General features: G+C 41.0%; 1 protein-coding gene and 1 long non-coding RNA gene across 2 annotated transcripts; one reads left to right on the top strand and one right to left on the bottom strand.

The window, feature by feature from the left end:
• Nucleotides 1–918: 918 nt before the first annotated feature.
• lrrc17 (leucine rich repeat containing 17) lies at nt 919–21,377 on the top strand. Its single transcript, XM_014970744.2, has 5 exons — nt 919–1,587; nt 8,591–8,930; nt 9,782–10,250; nt 17,254–17,409; nt 20,498–21,377. Exons 2-5 carry the CDS (start codon nt 8,658–8,660, stop codon nt 20,926–20,928), a joined length of 1,329 nt encoding a protein of 442 aa, XP_014826230.2. The 5' UTR covers nt 919–1,587; nt 8,591–8,657; the 3' UTR covers nt 20,929–21,377.
• Nucleotides 8,836–14,106, bottom strand: LOC148152488 (uncharacterized). The gene is made up of 3 exons (XR_015762225.1): nt 14,033–14,106; nt 10,131–10,286; nt 8,836–8,956 (listed from the first exon to the last, which is right to left on the bottom strand). It is a non-coding gene; the product is annotated as an uncharacterized LOC148152488 (long non-coding RNA).
• Nucleotides 21,378–22,417: the final 1,040 nt, after the last annotated feature.

Here is a 22,417-nt window from a genome sequence, read left to right as displayed (position 1 = left end):
TCAGCTCAGTAGTAATCCTAATATGGAGCTGTTGCTCTTTGTGATGGTGCAGAGGAGAGGAAAAAGACGGGGTGATTATCAGGGCTCCCTGTCTCCCTTCATGTAATACTCCTTAGTAGTTGCTACAATACTCCTTAGCTGTTTGCTCCAAACTTAACAGCTCATTCATGTCATCTGTGAATGGCTGACACGGTTTGGCCGCCATCTTTTATTGCCTCGCACGGATCAGACTTATTTAAGAAATGGAGGAATGTAAACAAGCTCAAGTAAGAAAGGGCTTCCAATAAAAATGTCAAAGCATTTATTTCACGAGATTAAACTCTTACTGAACTTAGAATTCAAATAAGAGACAAAATGTGATGGTTTGCAGCTACACGGCGCATTTTGAGCTAAATGCTAATTTTACCTCTATGCTAACCAGCAAAGACTAAGTAACGTAAAGCTATTTCAAACTGTTTGATTTAATAGCGAAGGTTCAGTGGAGTAATTCGGTTTTGGTTGCATCTTTACAAGAACATAAGGGAACATGTTAATTATGTAACAATATTTATAATATGCAACCTCTCAATCTGACAGCACCGTTTTCAATCATTAACATTTTCACCAACTATGTTAATCACATTTTAACAATCAGACTACATTTTCCGTACTTTTTCACAATACAACCGCAATCAGTCTATTTCAACTGGATTTTGAAATACACTGAACTCAAAGTGTAAAGTAAAAGCAAAGCTTTTAAGAATTGTCACAGATAAAAAGGAAACTGAAATTGACCCCTAGTCAGCAAGAATTTGCACATTTTAACGGAAACGTCCATCAGTTCTTTTCCTTTTTCAACCCAAACCATAATGCTGCCACTTGTGGAAGTTTGAATCTTGCAAAACCACTGTTGCCTGTATGCATGCATACTGAGATCTTTATTAGGGGTTTAGTTCATATCCAATTATTGGAAAACAGAGTGGCTTGAGTCTCAGCGAGCATATCAATATTTCTAGCATTTCTCCAGCACTTTTTGCTTTAACACAACCAAAAAGTAGGCAAGACATGACAAGTGTGCAGAAGGGTGTCTGTGTGAGGAGCTTTTTTTTTTCTTTTTTTTTTTTGCTGCTCTGCCACCCAGGAGCTCGGTCTTTATTTGTCTTTTATTCAGTCTGTCAGGCCAGTTAGCAACACATCCTGCAGTAAGTTCACCAGTTAAACAGAGGGGACCAATAAAGGGCTGCAGCCCTCCCACACGTGTGTCAGGAGTTTGTGTGTGGGTGTGTGTGTGCGTAATGTTAAACCAGAGGCAGCCTTGTGGCTCCTATGAGGATCGGTTTTTGCTCCACAGCTCACAATGTGATTCCAGCTGAGTGGGTGAAAAGGAAGAGGAGAAAAGAGCGAGGGAGACAGAGAGAGGGAGAGCAAAAGAGAGATAGAAAGAGAGCCAGTCTTTGTCCCTCACTCCAAGGTGCTCCAGCAGCCCGGGCCGATATTCTTGGCTTGGATGCAGCACTCATGACAGGATTAGGAGCCTGGGACACTGGACCAACCGGAGATCCGCAGGTTCTAGTAGACGAACCCGGGCCAGATTCTCACCCTGCACGGGTAGGACTGAAACTTTTAATACTCCACAGAAATGCGTCTGGAGTGTGTGCTGAAGTTACCCAGCTGAAAAACGGCAGCTAATCTTGTAATTATTGCTCAGTCATGAGTCAACAAAGCTTGATAAAAAATAAATTGAAATAGGAAAAAAAAAAAAAGCTGGCATGGTACAGCCCCAAGTACTAATGCAAAGTCACAGCAATTTATTCTTATCTTAAGATTTTTGCTTCATCACATCTTTGGGTTGCTTGGGACTAATTGCAGTGGAGTTGAAAATAGATTATGTGGCTATTTAAATGCTTAAATGTTAAAAATGTGTGTGCAAGTAAAAAAAAAAAGAAAGAAATGTACGAGGCATTTTGCACAAGCATTAAGAGCCAAAATTTACATTACCAAGCATTTTTGCAAGAGTTTGCATTTGATTTCCTGCTTGCAGAATTTCTGGACTAGATTTTCTTCTCACTTGAAGAGTTGTAAAAAGGACTTGCCTATTTATTTTGTTACCCAACTACACAGTGCTCCATTTCAACTACCATGACAGACGGAGCCAAGAATCTCATTTGTCACAGTTAGAACTTTTCCAACTGGAATCGCTTCATACTGTAAGAGAGCATTTCTGGATGAGAGTGCACTCCAGATGACTCATGTTCATCGTATACGCAGCTAGCTAACACTATTCTCTTGCATAATAATAATAACATCAGCAATATTAATATTAGTAATAGATTTTGGTTATGCGCTTCTCTGCTTTTTGGATATAATCCAAGCGAATGCTGCTCCACGTTTTACTGCACAGTCGTATGCGTGATGGCACCCCAGAGAGTTACACGCCGCTTTGTTGTTTTCAGAAAGATCCCAAGCTCTTGCTGGGTGAAACTGGAGCACCATGTGGTTTCACTCTGGGATTCTGTACCAAGTAAAACTGGAGGGGGGAACTTGCTTAACTTGCAATTTTGCCCTGATTGTTAAAGAGCAGAAGCCCCTTTTTCTCGGAGCGTTCAGCTGTTTCAGCTTGCCCACAGCTACGTTGGTTTGAAAGCACTTTTTTCGCGTGCGTTTACCACGCAGATGTCTGGCACGGAGCCAAAGCAGTCGACATAGCTGTGCGGCTGGGGGGGGGGGAACGTGGTGTCTGTTTAGCGTCGCGCCACGGCTTTTTCATCTCCGCGAGTCTTAACGAGGCAGCTCGAAGGAAGGTTTGGATCTCCGATGGAAAGACGGCCAGCTAAAGGGAGATAAATTATGTTTTCAAAGTGCTCAAATGACTGACACAGGACCTATAAGCACACATTGGTTACTAATGATCCACGCCGACGTGAAAGAGCTGAGATTTACAGTACCCCCCGGAGCCAGAAAAATGGAAATCTGATTTCGATGCAAAGCCAAGCACTTTGGCATGTTTTCACCAGTCAGGTCCACCCTCCGCTGTTTGTTTGTGTGCTCAACCCCTCTGAACCTCAGTGAAAAACTCAAGTGTCATTTTCTGTTCTTAAACCTTTTTTTTTCCCACTCTCTCTCTCGCTCTGCTGCAGAGGTTAACCTTTCTGGTTTCAATTAGGCTCTCAGGGATGTAAGAGGCACTCTCTCTTCCCAGCTCTATTAATACACAGAACATGTTCTGTATCCTTAAAAGTACTGGATAAATATAAAGATGAAGACTTAAAAAAAAAGAAAATTAAAATTTGTGTTTTGATAAGCTCCAATACCCATTGCAGCCATGTAAATCCCACCTTTGTAAGATTTACTCTCATCACAAACACAGCTGTACTATTAATGCCTCAGATTTGTTAAGAGAATATGAAATAAACGGCAAAACAAAACTCAAGACGTGAAACAGCATGGCTCAACCGCAAACCTGCTCAGACCTGGGTGTCTACCTAAACAGACGGGCCGAGGCGAGAGGGGCAATAGTCAGAGAAGGGAGCCAAGAGGCATAAATCTGCTTGGCTGCGGAGAGAATCTGTTGTTTGGACAAACGTTAGTCACGCACTCCATAAATCTGCTCCTTACGAAGAAGCTGGATGGAGGGAAAAATAAAAAATAAAAATCCAGAAGACGCTTGGGGTAAGTTTGCAGCTAACCTCAAGATGCCCTGATCAGATGAGACGCCATTCTCTCAGTGAAACGTGGTGGTGGCAGCATCGGGCTGAGAAGACCAAACCTATTCAGAGACGATGGGAAGATGGATGGCGATGAATAAGGGGGAAAAAAACCTGGGAGGAAAAACATGCCAGAAGTCAAAGTCTAGAAGCTGGTCATCTCTGAAGATGACTGGTTTGGAGGAAGGATCGTTAGATTATTATCCTTCCACTTCAGTCTAAACTAATCTTTTAAAGTTTCGGTCTGTCACTTAAAATCCCAAAATAAAAAGAAATTCGAGACTGTTTCCGATTGATGACATCCTAAAGTTAAAGCACACACATAGGAGGCATACCCCACATAAATATAAAAAGGAGGCTGAACTGACATGGATGCAATTTAGCTTCATTCTTACAAATTTTCATTGCTTCCCTGTTTGCTTTTCTACAGTTAACAGCTTGACTGAATAACAGAGATTGATTGAGCATGCTACTTGGATGGTAGTAAGAATTTGTTTTCTTTTTTTTTTTTTCTTTTTGCATGCAGAAGAAATCCCTGAGTCTTGCTTTTATAGCCTCCCCTTCTTGTTCTTGCTCTCTCTCTCTCATAACAGTGATCCTTCTGTTTTCCGAACTCTTCCCGCTGGATGCCTGAACTCTCAAGGTTACTCGTACGTAGATATTGCTTTTGGGCTACAAATGCGGTCAGTAATTGTGCAGTCTCCAGACTCCTGGAATAAATTTAGACAGATGAAAAGTTTTATGGTTCTTGCAAGGTACTTCCCTTAACTTTGGAAGCAGAATCGGAGTGTCTTTGACATGCTTGGTCTGTAATTTGGTATGTGCGTATCATGCAGAAGACGGTAACAGTGTAGATCTGGACTTCAGACGTTGAGGAGCCACAACTTTGACAAGCTTACAAAATTGTGATTACAGTCCGTCGCCAGAGCTGCACACTGATCAAAGGCAATCTGTTAGTTTTTCTACAGTCACTGTAGAAAATAAAACAGCTGAAATTGAACACTCCTCGTTTCTGCCGACTTACAAGCATGTAAAACACTATGAGGAGGGCAAGCCGTCTATGTGTCCTTTAGTCTGGTGATGAAAAAGACTTTGGCTCACTGAGACGTTCAAAACGAAATATACTGAGCATCTTTTGCGTTTACGTTCCATTTTTCTCTTCTTCTTTTTCATTGTTCGCTTTTCCCACAACATGCCTGTCTCCATGAGCGTTTGCATAAGTAAGCTGTCGTTAAGAATTAAATATGATGCACAAAGAAGTGTTTTTTTTCCCTTTTCCCCAGCCTTTTTGTCTGTTTCACAAAGACTTCTCAGTCTTCCCACAGGTTTATTTTCGTCATCCGAGCTGAGAGACATGTTGCTACCACATTTTTAGGTCCAGACCAAACGTCCAAAGGTCATTCTGGTTCAGGACAGGCGGAGGGATCAAACAAAAACTGTTCCTGAGGAAATACCTGACCGCAACCGTGAGGGATTCCTACTATGAGTTTTAAAGTGAGAATGCTTTGGGTCAGCATAGGCTCATCCTTGGTACATTGGGTGGGATTTAATGCTAGGCTGAGAGGGCCAATTGAGGCTTGGCACAGCCACGAGGTTAGGGTGAACCACATGGATGGGTTTGGCCTGCGTTGGTTTGTTGGGGCACAGCTATGTGCAGTGGAGACTGCAGACAGACTGTGGCTAAGGTACTCATAAAAGAGATGGACTTCCGATAAAGGTCACAGATTTTAAGGATGTGTTAAAAAAAAAAAAACATGACAAAAAAGTAAACAAAACATGATGTGATGCAATGAACTTCTTGCATTAAGGAGAGACGATTAGCGGTGAATGCTGACGGAGCTACTCTGGTTTGTCATGCTAAAGAGGGCAGCCAGGGTTTAGAGTTACAGGTCCATCTGAATAGGACGTGTCCTGGATTCCTTCCTCTGAAGGTTTTCCCAGCTCATTCCAAAGGGAACACACCCCGCGGCAGACCCACAACTCGTTGGCAGGACTTTGAAATCCTTCTGGTCTGGAAACAAAGGCAAGGAGCTAAAGCGAATCACTGCAGAAAGTCGGGTCTAGATTGTTCTCGTGGATTTGTTAAAAGCAGTACCCGACCTTGGTTGAATGACAAAAGGAGGTCTGAATGGAAAATAGGAAAAAAAAAAAAAACAAATAATAACCTGGCGAGGCTACTTTTGCACCATAAGATTAAGAATTGAACAATTACCCAACATCACTTTACAGGGTTATAAATCTACCGGACACGTATGACAAGTGCCAAATTTACCAGGTAAGCATGGTTGAGGATGTGGTATGCTATGGGCTAATTTGCTACTCATGTAACCGATGACTTAAATCATTACCAAACACTTATTAGCCACACAGCAAAGATTTTGCACCAACAATCAGAGTATGCACATGCAAATGCAGCATCCATGTCGCATTTCTAGGTTTTAGATCTTTGTACAGAATAGATGATGATGCAGGGTACAACACTAAGACCACTTACATTTTGTGCTTGCAAGATTAATTGCAGAAAGTGACACTTTGTAGAATTTTAATGTACCGACAAATTTATCCTTATAAAACGTCTGAAACAAATGACGTGGACTGGAAGTAGCATGTTGGCGAGTATCATGTGAACTAGATTCGGAACACTATTTTTCTGATTCCATATGTAAACACTTGATAAAACACTTTTAAAAAAAAAGAAAAAAAAAAAGAGACTTCCAACAAAAGTTTCTCTTTACAATAGAAACCAGGCAGATAAGGACAACCAGTGGATTCTGGCAGGTTCATAGCGCCACAGCTTCTCATTTGGCTAAAGATGCAGGCCTGTGCCTTGTAAATCAGCAAACAAGTCTACAATTACAAGTTTAAGGGGTGGCTGTGGAACAAGAATTTTTGTAGACTACTGCAACGCGACGGTGTCTTTTTCTGGTCTGAATGCTTTGGTAAACAATCTTATCATTGACCTGTCGAACAAAGAAAAAGGTTACAGCGCCAGTATTTAATCGAGACTTTGCCCTTACAGGGCTACAACCAGAGCACTGTTCACAGACTAGGAATCTGCTTCTTAAACCAAGATTTAACATGCAGCCTCAGCTGGACCTTTTCACTCTTTGGTCTATGCTGGAGTTTGTACTAGCAAAAGCCTTAAATACACAATGCATCTTACAGCAGCTTCATTACAGTCAAGCTCATACAAAAAGGAGTTGAACGATGAGGTTTGCAACCACTGAGGTGATTGATATAGTCGGACAGGTGGGCAATCCCTAGAGAAACGGAAAGTGCATACAGACACATTCTCAGCTGTTTCTGTGTAACTTACACATCCAGTCTGTTATTCCCAATGGAAGCAAACCATCTGCATTGACAGTGTTGTTCCACTGTGCGAGACGGTAGGAGGACTGTGGTTTGCTGGAGTTGGACTGAGTCAAACCAAGCATGTGTGTCTGTGTCTGTGTGTGGACGACGTGTTTCTCGACAGCCTTGGAGATCTTGTCTGAAAAACTAACTTTGCCCGTTAAATAAAGCGTTCAGCAGTATCGCCGACTGTCTTATTTCCTGTGTTGAAGCGATGAGGTGTGGAGGGAGATTTTAAACGGCTCAAGAGAAGGCAGTAAAGCAGGAGACCAAAGTAGTCTTCAAATAAAATTGAGGTAAATTATCCGTTACGAGTTCATTTTAGTTGTAGGTTTTCAAAGTTATCTTTGCAAGAAATTCAACAGCATAATATGCTGCCTCAAAAATCCCCTTCACTATTTGGGTGTGCAAATATATTTCTTCAGGGTAGATCAGTTGTCTACATGTTCAGAAGCAAACTTCAGATGAGTCGATATCCTTTTATTTCAAAAGTGAAGTGTTATGCAGTGAGTGTGCAGAAAGCTTTTGACATTTTCATTAAACTGTGTTCTGCAACTGCACTAAAAGATTAGTGTGATTGCAGATTTTTGCACATCTTTCACAGAGATGTTGGTCATGCAGAACGGGTATGAATGATTTTAACACAGAATATCCACAAAATCTCTTTTAATCTAGGAAAGAACATCTAGGATTCATATTCAGGACTGAAGGGGACAAAAAGTGAAATTCAAGACGGACTCTGGCGAAAATGTAGCACTTTAAAGAAGGAATTGTAAAATAATGAGAGTTACAGAGCTGAACCATGTCACGCATGTCACCAGAATCCAGCGTGGAATGAAGGAAACGGAGAGGCTAAAATATTGAGGAGTGCGATTGCTGACAAGAGGCAGGTGATTGATGACAAACCGGGTGCAGCTGCGACAGAAGGCAAACAGGTTGACTAAAGGAATATGAAAAATAGACAGAAAAACATAGAAGAAACTGAACAGGGGCCCAAAGGCCACAGAATCAAAAAGGGGAAAAAACTGAAAATCAATCCGAGAGAAATAAATACAAAACACAGAACACAAGCATCACCTAAGAAACTAAACATAAAGGAATGAGCCTATATGGCAACATGCAATAATGAATCAAATATGGCAAAACCTTACAAGCAATAATAAGTAAAATAAATAAAAAACACAAACACAAATGAAAATCAAAACCCAAAGGAGTAAAGCTCTTACATAAATTAATGACAAATATAAATATCTAAGTAGCAAAACAAACACTTGTTAGGAACAAGTGTAACGTTACCAAATCCTTAAAAGTGTTTCTTGTAAAGCTGGATCTCTTTGTTTGACATTTTCTAGTTTCTAATTAAAAACTAGACATTTCTCTGGCGTCTGAGAAGCAAGAGAAACATTCTTGTTTTGTAAAAAAAAGTTTCAACAAGAATGCATTTATTTTCTTTTCATTTTTAAGTGTTTTGCACTGTATGCTCTTTTGAGCAACGACATTTGACCTTTTCACCAACATTCTCCTGTTCTCCATTTTGTCTGTTTCTGCATGTACAGCTCTGACCGGCCTCCTGTGTCCCTCCAACATTTTTTGTGACAGAGAACCCTCCTCACCTCCCCCGCCATGCATCTCCTTACCGCAGTTCTCCTCCTGCTGCTCCTTGGGTCGGCTGAACCTCGGAGAGTCCCGGGGTCAAAGGCCACAGAGAGGGGCACCGGGGGTCGTGTCCGAGGCAAAGGAAGGGCCGGCGTCATGAGGCGTCAAACTCAGGAATGCAAGGAGTACATGGAGGCCGGGGAGAAGTACCTGGACTGCCAGGACAGGCAGCTGACCTTTGTGAGGCAGGACTGGCCCAAAGACATCCAACATCTTCTGCTGGCCAGAAATAAGATTCAGGTGTGTGGAGGCAGATTTCAACTCATCTAGAAAAGCAGGAGAACACACATTTCACACATTTAACGACAAATCTTAAAAATGTTCCAAAACTGCACGCCCTTCAGTCGAACGGCAAGCAATAACTTCTAATTCTGTTCAAGCACAATGAAGCTCAAAATAAAGAGAACAGCTCAAAACGGACTGCAGACGCAGCTGCAAAGCCAGCACAGCGCCGAGTCAGCAGACGTGCTTTTTAGTTATATTGGGATCTTAAAAACTGAACGAGGAGTTTCCAAGAAACATTCGCTTTAATTCTGCCCGGCAAAACACAGGGCATTTTTCCTGAGTTAGTTGTTTTAAACTGAAAATAAAACCTGCGCTGTTTGTTGATACTTTCGGCCATCTGCGCACCATTTATTTGGGCCCCGAGATCAAAAACACATTCGCCATGAGGGCTTTTGTGGGGAATGTGTGTGCCACAGGTGGCGAAAATAAAAGCTTTGCCACATGGGTAAGGCATAAAGACGTGTGGCATCAATCTTTTATTTGAACAATCGATAGTAGAATTGAGGTGGAAGGACTAAAACCTGTTTTGTCTGTTTTTGCATGACATTAAGTAGCGTTGTCTACCCTCTAAAATGAAAGTGTGATATGTTTCCAGACTATAGATGCATCATCATTGGTTCACTGATAAGTCCAAAATGTCAGAGATGGTGAAGTTTTAGACAAGAAAGATACATTTCTTTTTTTAAAGCAAGCTTGATCAGCACAAGCCTCTGCAAATAAATCCTTAGGCAGATCAATTCAAAGGTTTATGGATTTGCTTTTAATCACAGATGTTTGTGGCTTTTTTTTTTCCACCCCCCTCTCAGATTTTACGGGATAACATGTTCGAGCAGTTCACCCAGCTGAAGAGCCTGGACCTTCAGCAGAACGTCATCTCGGTGATCGAAGACGACGCGTTCAGTGGCCTTTCCCAGCTCACCACCCTCCTCCTCCAGCACAACCGCATCAGGTCGGCCTCGGAGGAGGTCCTCCTCCCGCTCCCCCGCCTCACCTACCTCCGGATTTTCGACAACCCCTGGAGCTGCCGCTGCCCGCTCGACAGCCTGGTCAGGACCCTGCAGGTGCCCAGCAATCGAAACCTGGGCAACTACGCCAGGTGTGCCGAGCCTCGCTCTCTGAAGGGCCAGAAGCTAAAAAAGCTGAAAGCGGACTTACTGTGTGCCGAGGACAACAGGCCGGAGGAACCCCAGCCAGGGCGTCCCATAGTTCGGACAGACGCCGTGTCCATTTGCCATCTCAAATATCCCAGGCTCCTGCTGGACTGCTCACACAAAGGTGAGAGAAAATCTGGGTGTCCATTTGTCTGCGATACTGTGGGAACACATGACAAAAAAAAAAACAGAACACACACTGGAGCAACAGACAAAATATTATGTTCACGCACGGATCCCAGCCAACAAAATTGGGCTCAATGAATGAAACTTAGTACTTTTTGTGTGCAACCAAATCGTAAAAGAAAAGGCTGGCTCAGCGGTACGAAACAAAAAAGCAGTACAAAACATTAATCATACAGCATAGTCATGCTTGCTTATCCAGTGAAACTGAGCACACGAGTTAAGTTTGCTGTATTCTGTTATGGCTACAGTCAGACACCAGAGATATATTTGCTTTTATAGCGTTTGCTACACGGGCGTTTGCTAGCCACACTGGAAGGGAAGGAGATTTCTTTGGGGCGATTTATCCTCTACTCATTCAAAATCTCCACAGCTCACGACAGCAGATGGTGGATAGGCATAACTGCATTCAACTTGGGGAAGCCGTAGACCGTTTAAAATGTTTCGTCAGTTTTGCTGGGTTTCTACCCACAAAACCACAAACTTGTAAACTACATAATTGCTGCACTTATTTTCCACAGATTTAAATACAGCACAAATATTGTTGCAATGGCCATAAATTAACTTTTTTTTCATCTCAAGTCACACCACGCAGCACCATGTCTGCACCGATGAAGTTTAAGAACACAGCACATTTGGAGTAGCTGCTTTCTGATTAGCTAAGCTATGATCCGACCACTTTTGTGCTTGATGCACTTGTAAATCGTGCATTTAAGCCAAACCTGGGTGTTAAAGAACATTTTGTAAGTGCGTGAATGAGTCCAGTTGTGGAAAGCTACACCTCGCACTTCTAGGTGCGTCACTTCTCAAACAGTAATTCAGATGACTGATTTCCCCAATCAGCAGTCATCCAGGTTTTTAGAGGGCTGTTGACAAGCCATTCATTGGATTTAAGTGTGAACAAGGGAAGTATCCACAAGTTGGCACTGAAATTAGTACCAGCTCAGCTCGACTGGATCCGACTTTGTTTGAGTCGCTTTCCATTACAATTGAGTGCAATCTCCAGATGGCTGAGATGACATAAAAGGTGGCTCGAAAAGAAACGTTAAATTAACTCCCTGCACATTTTCAAATGTCTGCACCTTGCCGATGCACCACTGTGTCCATATAAATGTTGCAGTTTTCATTCCAGTGCTATTGCAAGTTTCTAAATGGGATTAGTTTGATTTCTGTAATAATCAGTGACCTGCAGCCTTTTGACATTGCATTTTAAACTCATTTCAGGGAGCTACTAAATAAAGGAGTTGGTCTTAAATACCAAAATGATTTAAGTCAAGTCAAGCCAAGTAGGGAGTTGAACTTTAATTGAGGAAGCTCTGATGACATCGTTTCCCCAAATATTACTAATATAGACTAAAACAGAAAAACAAGGCTTTGCTTTGTGAAGCATTTAATTTTCTATTAACACGTCGTTTGTGTTTGGAAAAGATGCGCAAAATGCCGCAAAGAGTCTCACACTCAAAACTTTGGGAGACCAATTAATCCTCACTAACGAAGCTGAGGTCACTTCATTTGAACTGTTAGGCCGTGATTCGATATTCACGCATAAAAGGAGAGTTCATACCCTTTCACGGAGAGCAAATCTTCACAGGCCGAAACCACACAAAGTGCCATCTGTGTTGCGTCCGCACGCAGGGAAGCGCTTCACATACTTTCCTAATTATTTTTTTCTCTTCAGAGAGATTTCTGAATCAGTTCTTTATCTCAACTCTTGCAAGGATCCTCTGTTTCCCTCGCGGCGTCATTATACCATCAATCTCCTCGCCTCGTTCAGTTTTATTTATACCCGGTAATAAGTCAGATTCCGTTTCGAACCGGTAGCACAATACTCAAACAGAAATGTATCCAAATTTTTACTGAGCCCAACTATAGTTGCTATGCATGACAATGATGATTCGATTATCCTAGAAGGATTTACTTCTTTTGGTCCAGTAATTTGCTCTCTGGTTTTTTCTCTTTGTGGTCGTCTTTGACTAATGCAGTTCGAATCAAGCGAAATTAAACCCATACACGTCTCCTCGCTTTGCTTGTCTGTTTTCCAAACTAAACTCTCACAGAAGACTTTAGCATGCCATGACATCACTGAGAAATTTGCCTTATGTGGGGGCAAGTTATCTTTCATTTAGCTCCACCTAATTATAAAGTATTGATTAAAACCTCAAGTCACAAATTTAAAAGATGACATGATCTCATGTGAAGTGAGTGGAAACATTTCAATGTGATTTCACTAATCAATGCCTCAAGCATAAACATAACCATCTGTCCAGTTCGGATGGAACTAAAAATAATTTTGGTACTTATTAATAGGCATAAACAGGGATACGATTATCTCGGTATGCTGAGAAGCAACCTTTTCTGACATTTCATTTAAAAAAATCTTACAGTTTGCACCCGGAACGTTTTGTTTTTTTAGCTCGACGCTGGGAACTGGACCCGTGTCAGAGTTAACTCAAATGAATTTGCATATTAAAAATAGAAACCCTGAGGAAAGTCTATGGGTCTATTTTAAAACCAACTTCCAGTACGATTTATATCTTTCTTCCTGTTTTTCTCTGTCTTCGGGTAGCCCTCCTGGTTTGGAGGCTGTCCCTTTAAAATGAACCAGAGTTGATTTCACATGCTTCTCACTGGAGACCAAAACTCTGTGGTTAAATTAAATGAAGGGAGTTATTTAAGACAAAGTTTCTGAAAAAACTATGCTTTAGGCTGCATGTATTTACCTCAAAATTCAGTTGCATTGTACTCCAAGCCAACTAAGCGTACTCACGGTTTGCAAAGTCATTCAGAGTTAAAATCTAACATCCATTGACAAATGTTCTATTCATACCAGAAATCATACTGGAAAAATCTTTGAAATGGTCATGTCTAATTATGCCTCATTTTGCTCATTTGCTTAAATGTTACCTAAAATGAAACACTGGGATTTCTGTACCCAAACTACACAACCACCCCTTTCGGTAAAGAAACAACCCCTCAAGGTTCAATTCAGTGCTGTAAATAACTTCTTCCTTCTTCAGCTGGGCAGCATGAAACGTGTTAAAACACCTGCTGCTTTCCTTTTTGTGTCTGACGTTTTGTGATAATAAAATCACTCAACAGCATTTTACTATGTATTACGACAGGAAAGCAATATTAGGATTCAAGCAAGAGAGTTTCACTCTACTCCATATGTGCTTGTAATTCTTTAAAGGGATCGGCCCATTTCGTTGATACATAAATGTCGGGGAAATAGTTTTCACGGCCATAAAATCACGAAAGTAGTTTCATTCAGTACCTTGCGTCAGTGTACATTTGGTCACATTACAATAACGCCAAAGCCAATTTTAGTTTGCAATACACAGACATGAAGTAAGTGCATATTGTTTAGTAAAATGGTTCAATTCGCTTTATTTTTTATTTTTTAACAAGATGCTGCCATCTTTACTCTGATAAACCGTAAATGAAATGAAGTGTAACGAATATTTCATAGACATCAACTAATTTATAAATGGCTTCAACTTTTAGGTCATTTAATACCAGCATAAGTCCAGCTGCGAAATTTTTTTTAAAGACAAAGTGAACAAGTAGCATCATGAACGCCAAGACAGAAATGCGTTGTTGAAAGCTGGCTTGTTGATAAGAAGTCACCCAAATTCAGAGCAAAAATATTGGCTGAAATTGAAAACTTTAGCAAAAAAAAAAAAAGAACTTTCAGTGATGGTAGAATATTGAAAATGGACTCACGTGGGAAAGGTAACAAACAAGGATGTCTTCTTCTTCTTCGTCTTCTTCTTCTTCTTCTTCCCTGATAAACAGTGCGCATTACCGCCCCCTACTGATTTGAAGTGTGAAATCTTATCCTATTTTCGTATAAAAAGTTCTGGTTTTGCAAGAAACTGACAAAAATGCCTTATTTAAAATGTTATTTGAATTTAAGTACGATAACTCAGCTAATTTAAATTGTACTTTTTCCTCGTGAAATCAATTTTGAGTACTTTTTTCTCTATAACATTTTATACAATTCACAAGTACATGCTCAACTGTATCCTGTGATTGGCCACATTCATAAATTCCTGCAGGACATTTTCCTCTTCTTTTCAGGTTAGAATTTAAATATGAATGACCAAGTCAAAGTCTTGATAAAATGTCACCTTCTCTCATTTCTTCTTTCACAACAGATTTCATTTCTGTTTTCCTGTATAAGATCGATAAAGAAATTTCTCAAACCACGCAACAAAAGGGCGGAATGGAAATGGATAAAGAACCAGGGGATTAATTAGAGACACATGATAGGACAGTAGATGCAAAAGTTTGTTTGCACTAATGCAAAAAACTGAAAAGAATATGAAAAAATGTAAAGAACATAACTAAACCATAAACATAAATATACACACCAATCAAAACCAAACTCAAACACCCCAGCATTGTGACAAAAGAAAGCTATAAGAAGTCAGTTTGGTATACACCCAATTCTGTGTGGCAGAAAATGCCACACATTAAAAAAAAAACACAACTGTGAAACACTGTGATTTTGCAGAGGCGCTTTTCTGAAACAGAAACAGGGAGGATAGTCTGGATATTGGGTCTATATTAGTATAAACGAAAAATGTGTTCTTAAACCAAACTACGAACATGAACAGCGACGCCTTAACAGACTGAAACATTTTTGCTCTAATAGACTGAAAGATCAGCGGGTTTTCATCCAAGGATCATTTTTCTCTTTGGTGCAAAAAAGTGGAACAGATGTACTGCAGATTAATGACTTTAACAGATTTAGCAACAGCACAGTCCAGGCCCGCTTATGACTGGGCCTGGAGTGACAATTACTTTTCCTGACATGTTATCTCTCTTCCTCTGTTATTTGGTCATTCATTCATTCAGCTACATTTGACACTTTGAACAGAGGTAGAAAGTGTTGAGCTTAAGTCTGTAAAGCCGAAACATTTGGTGCATTGAGGGATCTTTCGAGTTGAGATTTGAACCATGGTAATAGCTTTTTGGCTCGACTTTTATTAAACTGGCATTCGAAATTTGAGACTTGTGTTCTTCCTTAATTCAACATACAGAAAATTGCTCCAAAACACATGGGACCACAGATGTATCACAGTTAGACAGAAAAAAAATAAATAAACGTTGATTTTGGCTCAAGGTTAAAGTCTGTGAAAAGAGCCTGGGAATGCAAGTTTGGAACTGAATGCCAGCAGGGTTTTTTTTTTTTTAAAGACAGTTCTGGAGAGACATAGACACCTAAAGGCAGGCTGGGATTCTCTTCGGACCTCTCGGGAGAAGTATTCTCTCGAAGTTGGACCGACAACTTGCAACATGAAACCACAGAGTCTTCGAAGTCTGTTCCCATCCTCTCCACCATGTGTCCGCCTGCTGCGCGTTTAACATCGTCAGAGGAAAATAATAAGTACATTTCCTCATTACGGGGCTCCCCATCCTCAATATATGGGTGTCTTGCTTGTGTGTGTGATTGTTCTCTCTTAAACTAGAAGTGATTTATTGTAACGGGGCTTTAGGATAACTGGCTGCAGCATCTGTCGTAATAAAGCGGATAGATAAAGACTGCAACATCTGCTCCATAAAAGCCCCCATAAGCATTCTCTTTTTTCTTTTTTTTTGCAAAGCATAAACTCTGTGTAAGTTAATACTTAGAGGAAACCCACATAAATAGAGACGTGAACATTTCTAATCTAGATCAAAACATAACCACAGCAATAATTCATACTCCTAGAATCTATTTACATTTTGCAGCATTACAAGCATATATGTCGGAGTGTTTTATTTGGACAGAACGACTCCAAGGAGCATCCAGTGAAAAAGTTTAACCAAAAATAATTCAATGGTCTCCATACGGAACGGTGGTGACAGAATCATGCTGTGGGATGCTTCGTTCGGTAAGCTAATCACAGCTTAGGGTCACAAAAAAAACCTGTTGGAGGCAACAACTAAAAATAGGATTTTAGCCAGAGTTAAAGTCCTATCAAATGATGTCCCAGTCAAAGTCCAGATCTAAATAAACTGCAGTAACGGCTGCAATATAATCAGTTTATACAAAGACTATTGCTTCAGGTTGAACTCAAATGACACACATTGCACACTTTGGAGATTTATGTATTTTCCATCCTATACAATTCTAAAAGAATCACTCTCTAGCTGGTGGTTGACTTCAGGTAAGATGTATAGCAGTTCGCTTTCAATGTTTCTGAAATGCATGGTATGTTTTTCTCATCTGCAACCATTTTGCTTCAGAGATAAACGATGAAACAAGTTAGTCAGGCCACCTATGTTGTTTTAAACACGTCATATGCTACCTCCAGTTTTAACGTTCTCCATGTTACTTTTTCCTTCTGACAGGTGAATCAAGCCTGATGTCTGTAGGAGCCACAAAACCAATTCATAAACTGTAAAAATGTCTTTGTTTTTGGCATGAGGCTTTTCAGCACATGTTAAGCACATATGCAGTTAGCTTTACATGACATTTACTGCCAGAGCATGTTACATGTGCACCTTTTCATTCACAGCTTTGTGATTACCTTGTTAAACGTACGTCTTGAAAGTGCAAGGAGGATGAAGCGTTTGCAAGACGAAAATATGGCATCTCAATCTTATCAAAGACAAATCGGTGTGTATGAAGCCGGAACAATTGGGGGAAAAAACAAGTCAAGCAATGTTGTACACGCTCCATCTTGAACACATAAAAAGGTCGCACACAACCGACACAACATCTTGAAAACATATAAGATCCAGACTGATTGAGTTTCCAACTCTCCACTCAGGCTCCGTTCCAACCTCATGTGTTTTGCGCATCTGCCTCGGAGCTGTAAATCCATCAATGGGGTTAATGCGGTTTTGGTTTTAAAAACCTCGATGTAAATGCACCATTGCGTCTCGCGACAAATGTAAAGTCTGGTTTGGCCTTTTCTCCTTCAACGGTTCTCTTTTCGTTTCCCCTTCCACAGATCTGAATCAAATTCCGCCGGAGCTGCCGTTGGAAATAGTGGGGATGGACATGTCCAATAACATCATCACACATCTCAGGCCCAAACAATTCCTGCTGTCTAAAGAACTCAAGCTGCTCAACCTCAGCAGCAACAACCTGCAACACATAGACACAGGTAACGCATCAATCATGAGCTCCACAGAAGAGCTGCATGACAGACGGATGTACATATTCTTGGAATTCATTGTGCTGCATGCTTTAAAGACTCTTTGTCTGGTGTGGTGATTAATTAAGATGAATTACGAGAGGTCAATCGGAAAACACCACCAAAAGAAACAACTCTACAACATTGGACGTGTTTACAGTCCAAAATCAACATCCTAAGTCTTATTTGAAAGTCTGCGTCATGATTGGTGGTGGAATTGGACGCGAATGCAGAGAGGCAGAAATGGCAAGTTGATGATGAATGTTTAATGATAAAAATTTTAAAAAATTTTACAAAAACTCGCAAAAGAGAGAACACGGGGAACCAGAGCAGGTGCTGCGCTATAGGGGGGCACAGAGAAAGGTGCAGAGATAGTGTACCCTTGCCTGTTGAGAAAGGTTTGTTTAATGTTAAAGCTATTTTCCCTCAATAAAATATATAGTAGTCAGTCCCAGTGACAGTTTCACTCACGGTTTAGCCAACGTGCTTCCTGGGTAAAAATCAAACAAGAAACACAAAATGCATTGAAATCAAAAATAAAAGTATTGAGGTGACAAGGAATCGAGAGCAAATAAATGCGCTATTATTTTTACTGTAGCTTTTCGCATTGATGCATTATTTAGATAAAATAATTAACAATTTATACCATCAGCGCATCAAACAGAAAACAAAATGAGCATTTAGTAATCTGAAGAAGTTTTTTTTCTCTCTCTCTCTCTTTCTCTCTCTCTCTCTGATTGTCTTCTCTGAATTCAGCAGCAGAGAGATTCCTAAAGCTTATCCATTACTCTCACCAGGCTAACGATTTCTGGCTTCGAGTTCTCCTGTCCAGCAGGCAAATCCTGCCACAAACATTTGTAGCTTTCTCGTCAGCCATCGACACGTGCAAGCTATCTACCGCGGCTCGCCCCAGTGTGTCTAAAGCCATTTGTAAACCAACGGAAGAAGTTCCATTTGATTCTGAGAGCTTGTAAGACTCCGAGACATATGGTCACAATCCTCCCCCAAGAAACACCTTCTAATCATGTTCACATTTGGAGTGAATTTTTAAGAGGTTGTTTATTTATCCTTTTCAAGTGGAAGGTGACCAGGGGGCCGTGGGGTGTGGAGTGGGGGAGGGGGGATGAATGCAAATCCACTAAGTTTTATGGATTGTTACAAGCGAACGCGCTGATCAACATCCAGTAACGTCTGGTGGGGGTTGCGCCGGAAAGTTTTGGTTTGAAGAAAAAAAAAAACACCAATTTTGTCTTTGACTTGTAAAGTTTAGCATTTTGTTTTGCTCTGGATGAACCATGGCAGTTAGGGCCTCCCAGTGATGAATGCAGTTTAACATACGGAGATTAGGCCTACTTGGGAGATCTGTCACAGACAGAATTGCCGGGTTCAGAGAGAATCCAGATTGGCATTTTGGGAAATATGGCTGCTAATGACTGACAAATAGCTAAGTGATAATAGCGGTTAATTTCATCCTCTGGGGAAAAGACAGGATTTGGTTTGGTTATGGTGGCTTCAACAACCAACAGTAGCTGATTTGGGAGCACAGAGTCCCACAAGTCAGGAGATGGGACCCTGAAGTGGCGGACACCCCTCATCCTTCCTTCCCTCTCTGCTACGCTTCTGTTTATCCGTGCCGTAAACACAGCTGAACGGACCCAAAGTTTCTCAGACCTTAGCACAAATGAAAGTGTTTGCCGTTTACGTCTCTCAAGATTTCCGCAATGTTTTTAATTTTGCCCCGGCTTTCTACCACGCTTGGTCTTCTCATTCCGTTTTTTGTTTTTTCCCCACCTCCTCCTCTATCCTCTCTTCCGCTCTGTAAAGATAAAAGCAGGGCCGGAGGCTGGCGGACAGCAAGAAACAGTCTCCGCCATCCCATTACTCCCACTCTAAACACTTGCACATGTTTTCATAGGTGCACTCTGAGAAAAGCAGAGCAGCGACAAGACTGGAAGCTCTCAAAGACGTTCATTATCCCTATTTGAAGTCGCTGTCTGTTATTCTATTCACGTAAGCTGGTCTTTTTTATGTGCCGACTGGTTTGGAAAGACCAACAGACTTGTAGGTCCTTCAAAATGTGTTACTTTTGATGTCAGTGAGAAAGCTCCGGCCGTTATATGTGCTGTTCATCCTAAAATGAATCAGCAGCTCAAAGTGGACATGTTATGGGAACATTTATGCACCCTTTTGCACCTGGCATATATTCCCTCAGGTTTTCAATAAGTTTATTAAGTTGGGATTGCAAGGCATTGCATTCAGCACAGAGCAGATCTGAGTTAGCTTCTGAATTCAGAGGTCAGTTTCAGACAGCAGCAAACTTGGCGACAGTGGAGTTAGCTGTGATAAAAGTCGCAGATATAAAAAAAGAGAGGCACTGGAGGTATTGTCTGTGCAGTCAAATCATGAAGTTACATCATAGCGTTTGGAAGTAGAAGTTCTTCCATCATTTCGGTCACCATTCTTTTGCCGATCGTTTATGAGCCACACTGCCTCCATGTTGTTATATTGCTCATTTTTATTCCTTTGGAGAACCCATCCACAAGGTCTCTAATGACCCACAAAACCAACACAGACGGTGAACAGAAGGCTCCGAATAGGTGTCTGTGTTAACGCTGAGCAAAAATGGCCCTTTTTATGCCGGTCTGACTTGCTTAGCCTCTCTCCAAATTCCAAAGTCAGTCATGAGATAGCGATGATCTCGCAAATAGACACAAGTCTGCCTCAAAGCCACACCAGTGAGACTTATCTGAATATCCTCCCGCGGAAAAACATCCAGAGGCTATCACATTCTCAAAACTATCTTGACTGCTAGCTTTTGACACAAATAAACAGAGACTCAACTTTTACTAAAAGCAAACTTCGTCCTAATGGATTGTCTCTGTATACATGTTCAATGTTCAAGGGCAGTCGATAGCAAATTTATGTTTTAAAATCTACAATTATTGGGGGGACATTTTAATACAAGACGTTGTGGGAGTTAAACATGCATTTGATGTGGATAATTATGTTTGGTCCTTTGTGAATTAGGCTAACCTTTATTGCACATTTCCCATCCCAGCTGCTTTTGCAGGCCTGCTGTACCTCCGCGATCTCGACCTGTCCAACAACAGCCTTCGTTACTTCCAGTACGGCGTGCTGGAGGACCTGTACTTCCTGCGGAGGCTGACGCTGGACAACAACCCGTGGATCTGTGACTACAACATCCACTACTTGGTCTACTGGCTCAAGCACCATCCGAGCATCTCATACACGGGCCTGGTCTGCTCGCAGCCGCTGGAGTTCAGGGGCTGGCAGGTGGAAGACTACGTCAAAACCTACAACGGGGAATGTCCTGTGGATAAACCGACGGAGGGGACCGACACTGGGCAGGAAGGACAAGGAGGGTCAGAGAATGAGGCGATTGGGGATATGGGCGAGGGACAAGGGCAGCTTCTACCCCAGCCCATAAAGGAGAAGAAGAATGGTTTTGAGATCATCAGGCTGAGCTAAATCGAACCGGTGTGGTTATACTTTGAGAGAAATTTTAACATGACGATTGACATGCAGGTCAGAGGTCAACATAGATTAATAAAGTGGGATTTGGTGATTAAATGTTTGAGGAAAAAGTAATGTGAAGTACAACATTGGGGTAAAGTAATTTGTAGCGGAAAACTCATGCAGGATGATTAACATTTTATTTTTAACGTTCATCTGTTTCACTGTCAAGTTATGTTTTTCAAGGCATTGATGAGACCTAAATTTCTATTTATCTTATTCCAAATTCAGTCTGTTTAGGTTGCAAAACCCTAGTGACCAGAAGCTACTCTCTTTTTTTCTTTTACAGTAATTTTGGGCTCGGGATATGTACGTTTTTTGTTTATTTTACCATTTGTTTTTTTTCCACATTAATGTCTGTCATTTTTTGCCTGTTTTCTGGAAATAAATTTGGATCTATTTTTTCTGATTGTCTTCCTAAGGAACCGCAGTGATTAATAGCAAACTTTATGGGTAGACATATTTAATTTGGGCGTAAAGCACAACCATGAGAAATGACTGGAAGCTGATTTTGGCTCAGCTTGTCCTACATGGACATTGCTGAGAATTTGCCTGAAGCTCTACTCAAAGTGACCAGCAGAACATTTATTATAGTGATGTGATACTGCACGGGAATTATTATGAAAACATTAGGTCTATTACAAACAAGGTTTTTGTGTTGTTTGGCCTCTGAATCCCGGTACTTACTGCAGTTCTGCCTCAAGGATACATTTCAAATCCATTTTCCACTTTTAACTAGTGTATTAATCAAAAGCACAAAAATGATTTTGTAGCCAAGCCCGATACAGTTCATTAATTGCTTGCTGGAAAGGGAGAAGATCCCCCCACCACCCAAAACACATACTGGTGAATATTAGCAACGTCGCCAAAAGTATAAAATTTCCCCCAATGGTTTTATATGTTTTATGATAGGCCAACACAAAGTTGTACAAAGGGCAATATAAAAAATAAAATCTGTTTTTTTTTATTCACAAATCAAGTTGGTCTATGATACAACCCCACTCCCAAGAGAAAGATTGAATTTTATTAATGAAACATGGCCAAATCTAGCAAATATTTATAGATGTATGAATATCTTAGCGAGGCTAAATTTACCAGTGACTGTCTCAGAAAAGTAATGACCTCTTTTTCTAGTGTGATGACCTTATTGTAATAATACACTATATCTTTTCCGGAAAATGGCTTTGAGGCAAACGGTTTGTGTTTGGACACGTTTTTGTTTCCTCTTTCAAATCACGTTTCCCTTTTTTATACACAAGGCAAAGGCAACCCTAACGGCAGCCACAGATCATGCGGTGCAGCACAGCACCATCTAGTGTTCAGACAGTGTCGCTTCAGTGTTCAATGGGTTAGAAACGTCAGATTTTTTCCCTCAGAGGTCAGAATTTACTGACGGGCTGAAGGAGTTCGCTGAATATATAATACTCATAATAAATAAATAAAT

This window comes from Poecilia mexicana, unplaced genomic scaffold, assembly GCF_051168715.1.
Source record: "Poecilia mexicana isolate PSO_F unplaced genomic scaffold, ASM5116871v1 scaffold_23, whole genome shotgun sequence".
Classification (NCBI taxonomy): domain Eukaryota; kingdom Metazoa; phylum Chordata; class Actinopteri; order Cyprinodontiformes; family Poeciliidae; genus Poecilia; species Poecilia mexicana.
This window is presented reverse-complemented; position numbering and strand designations above follow the sequence as displayed.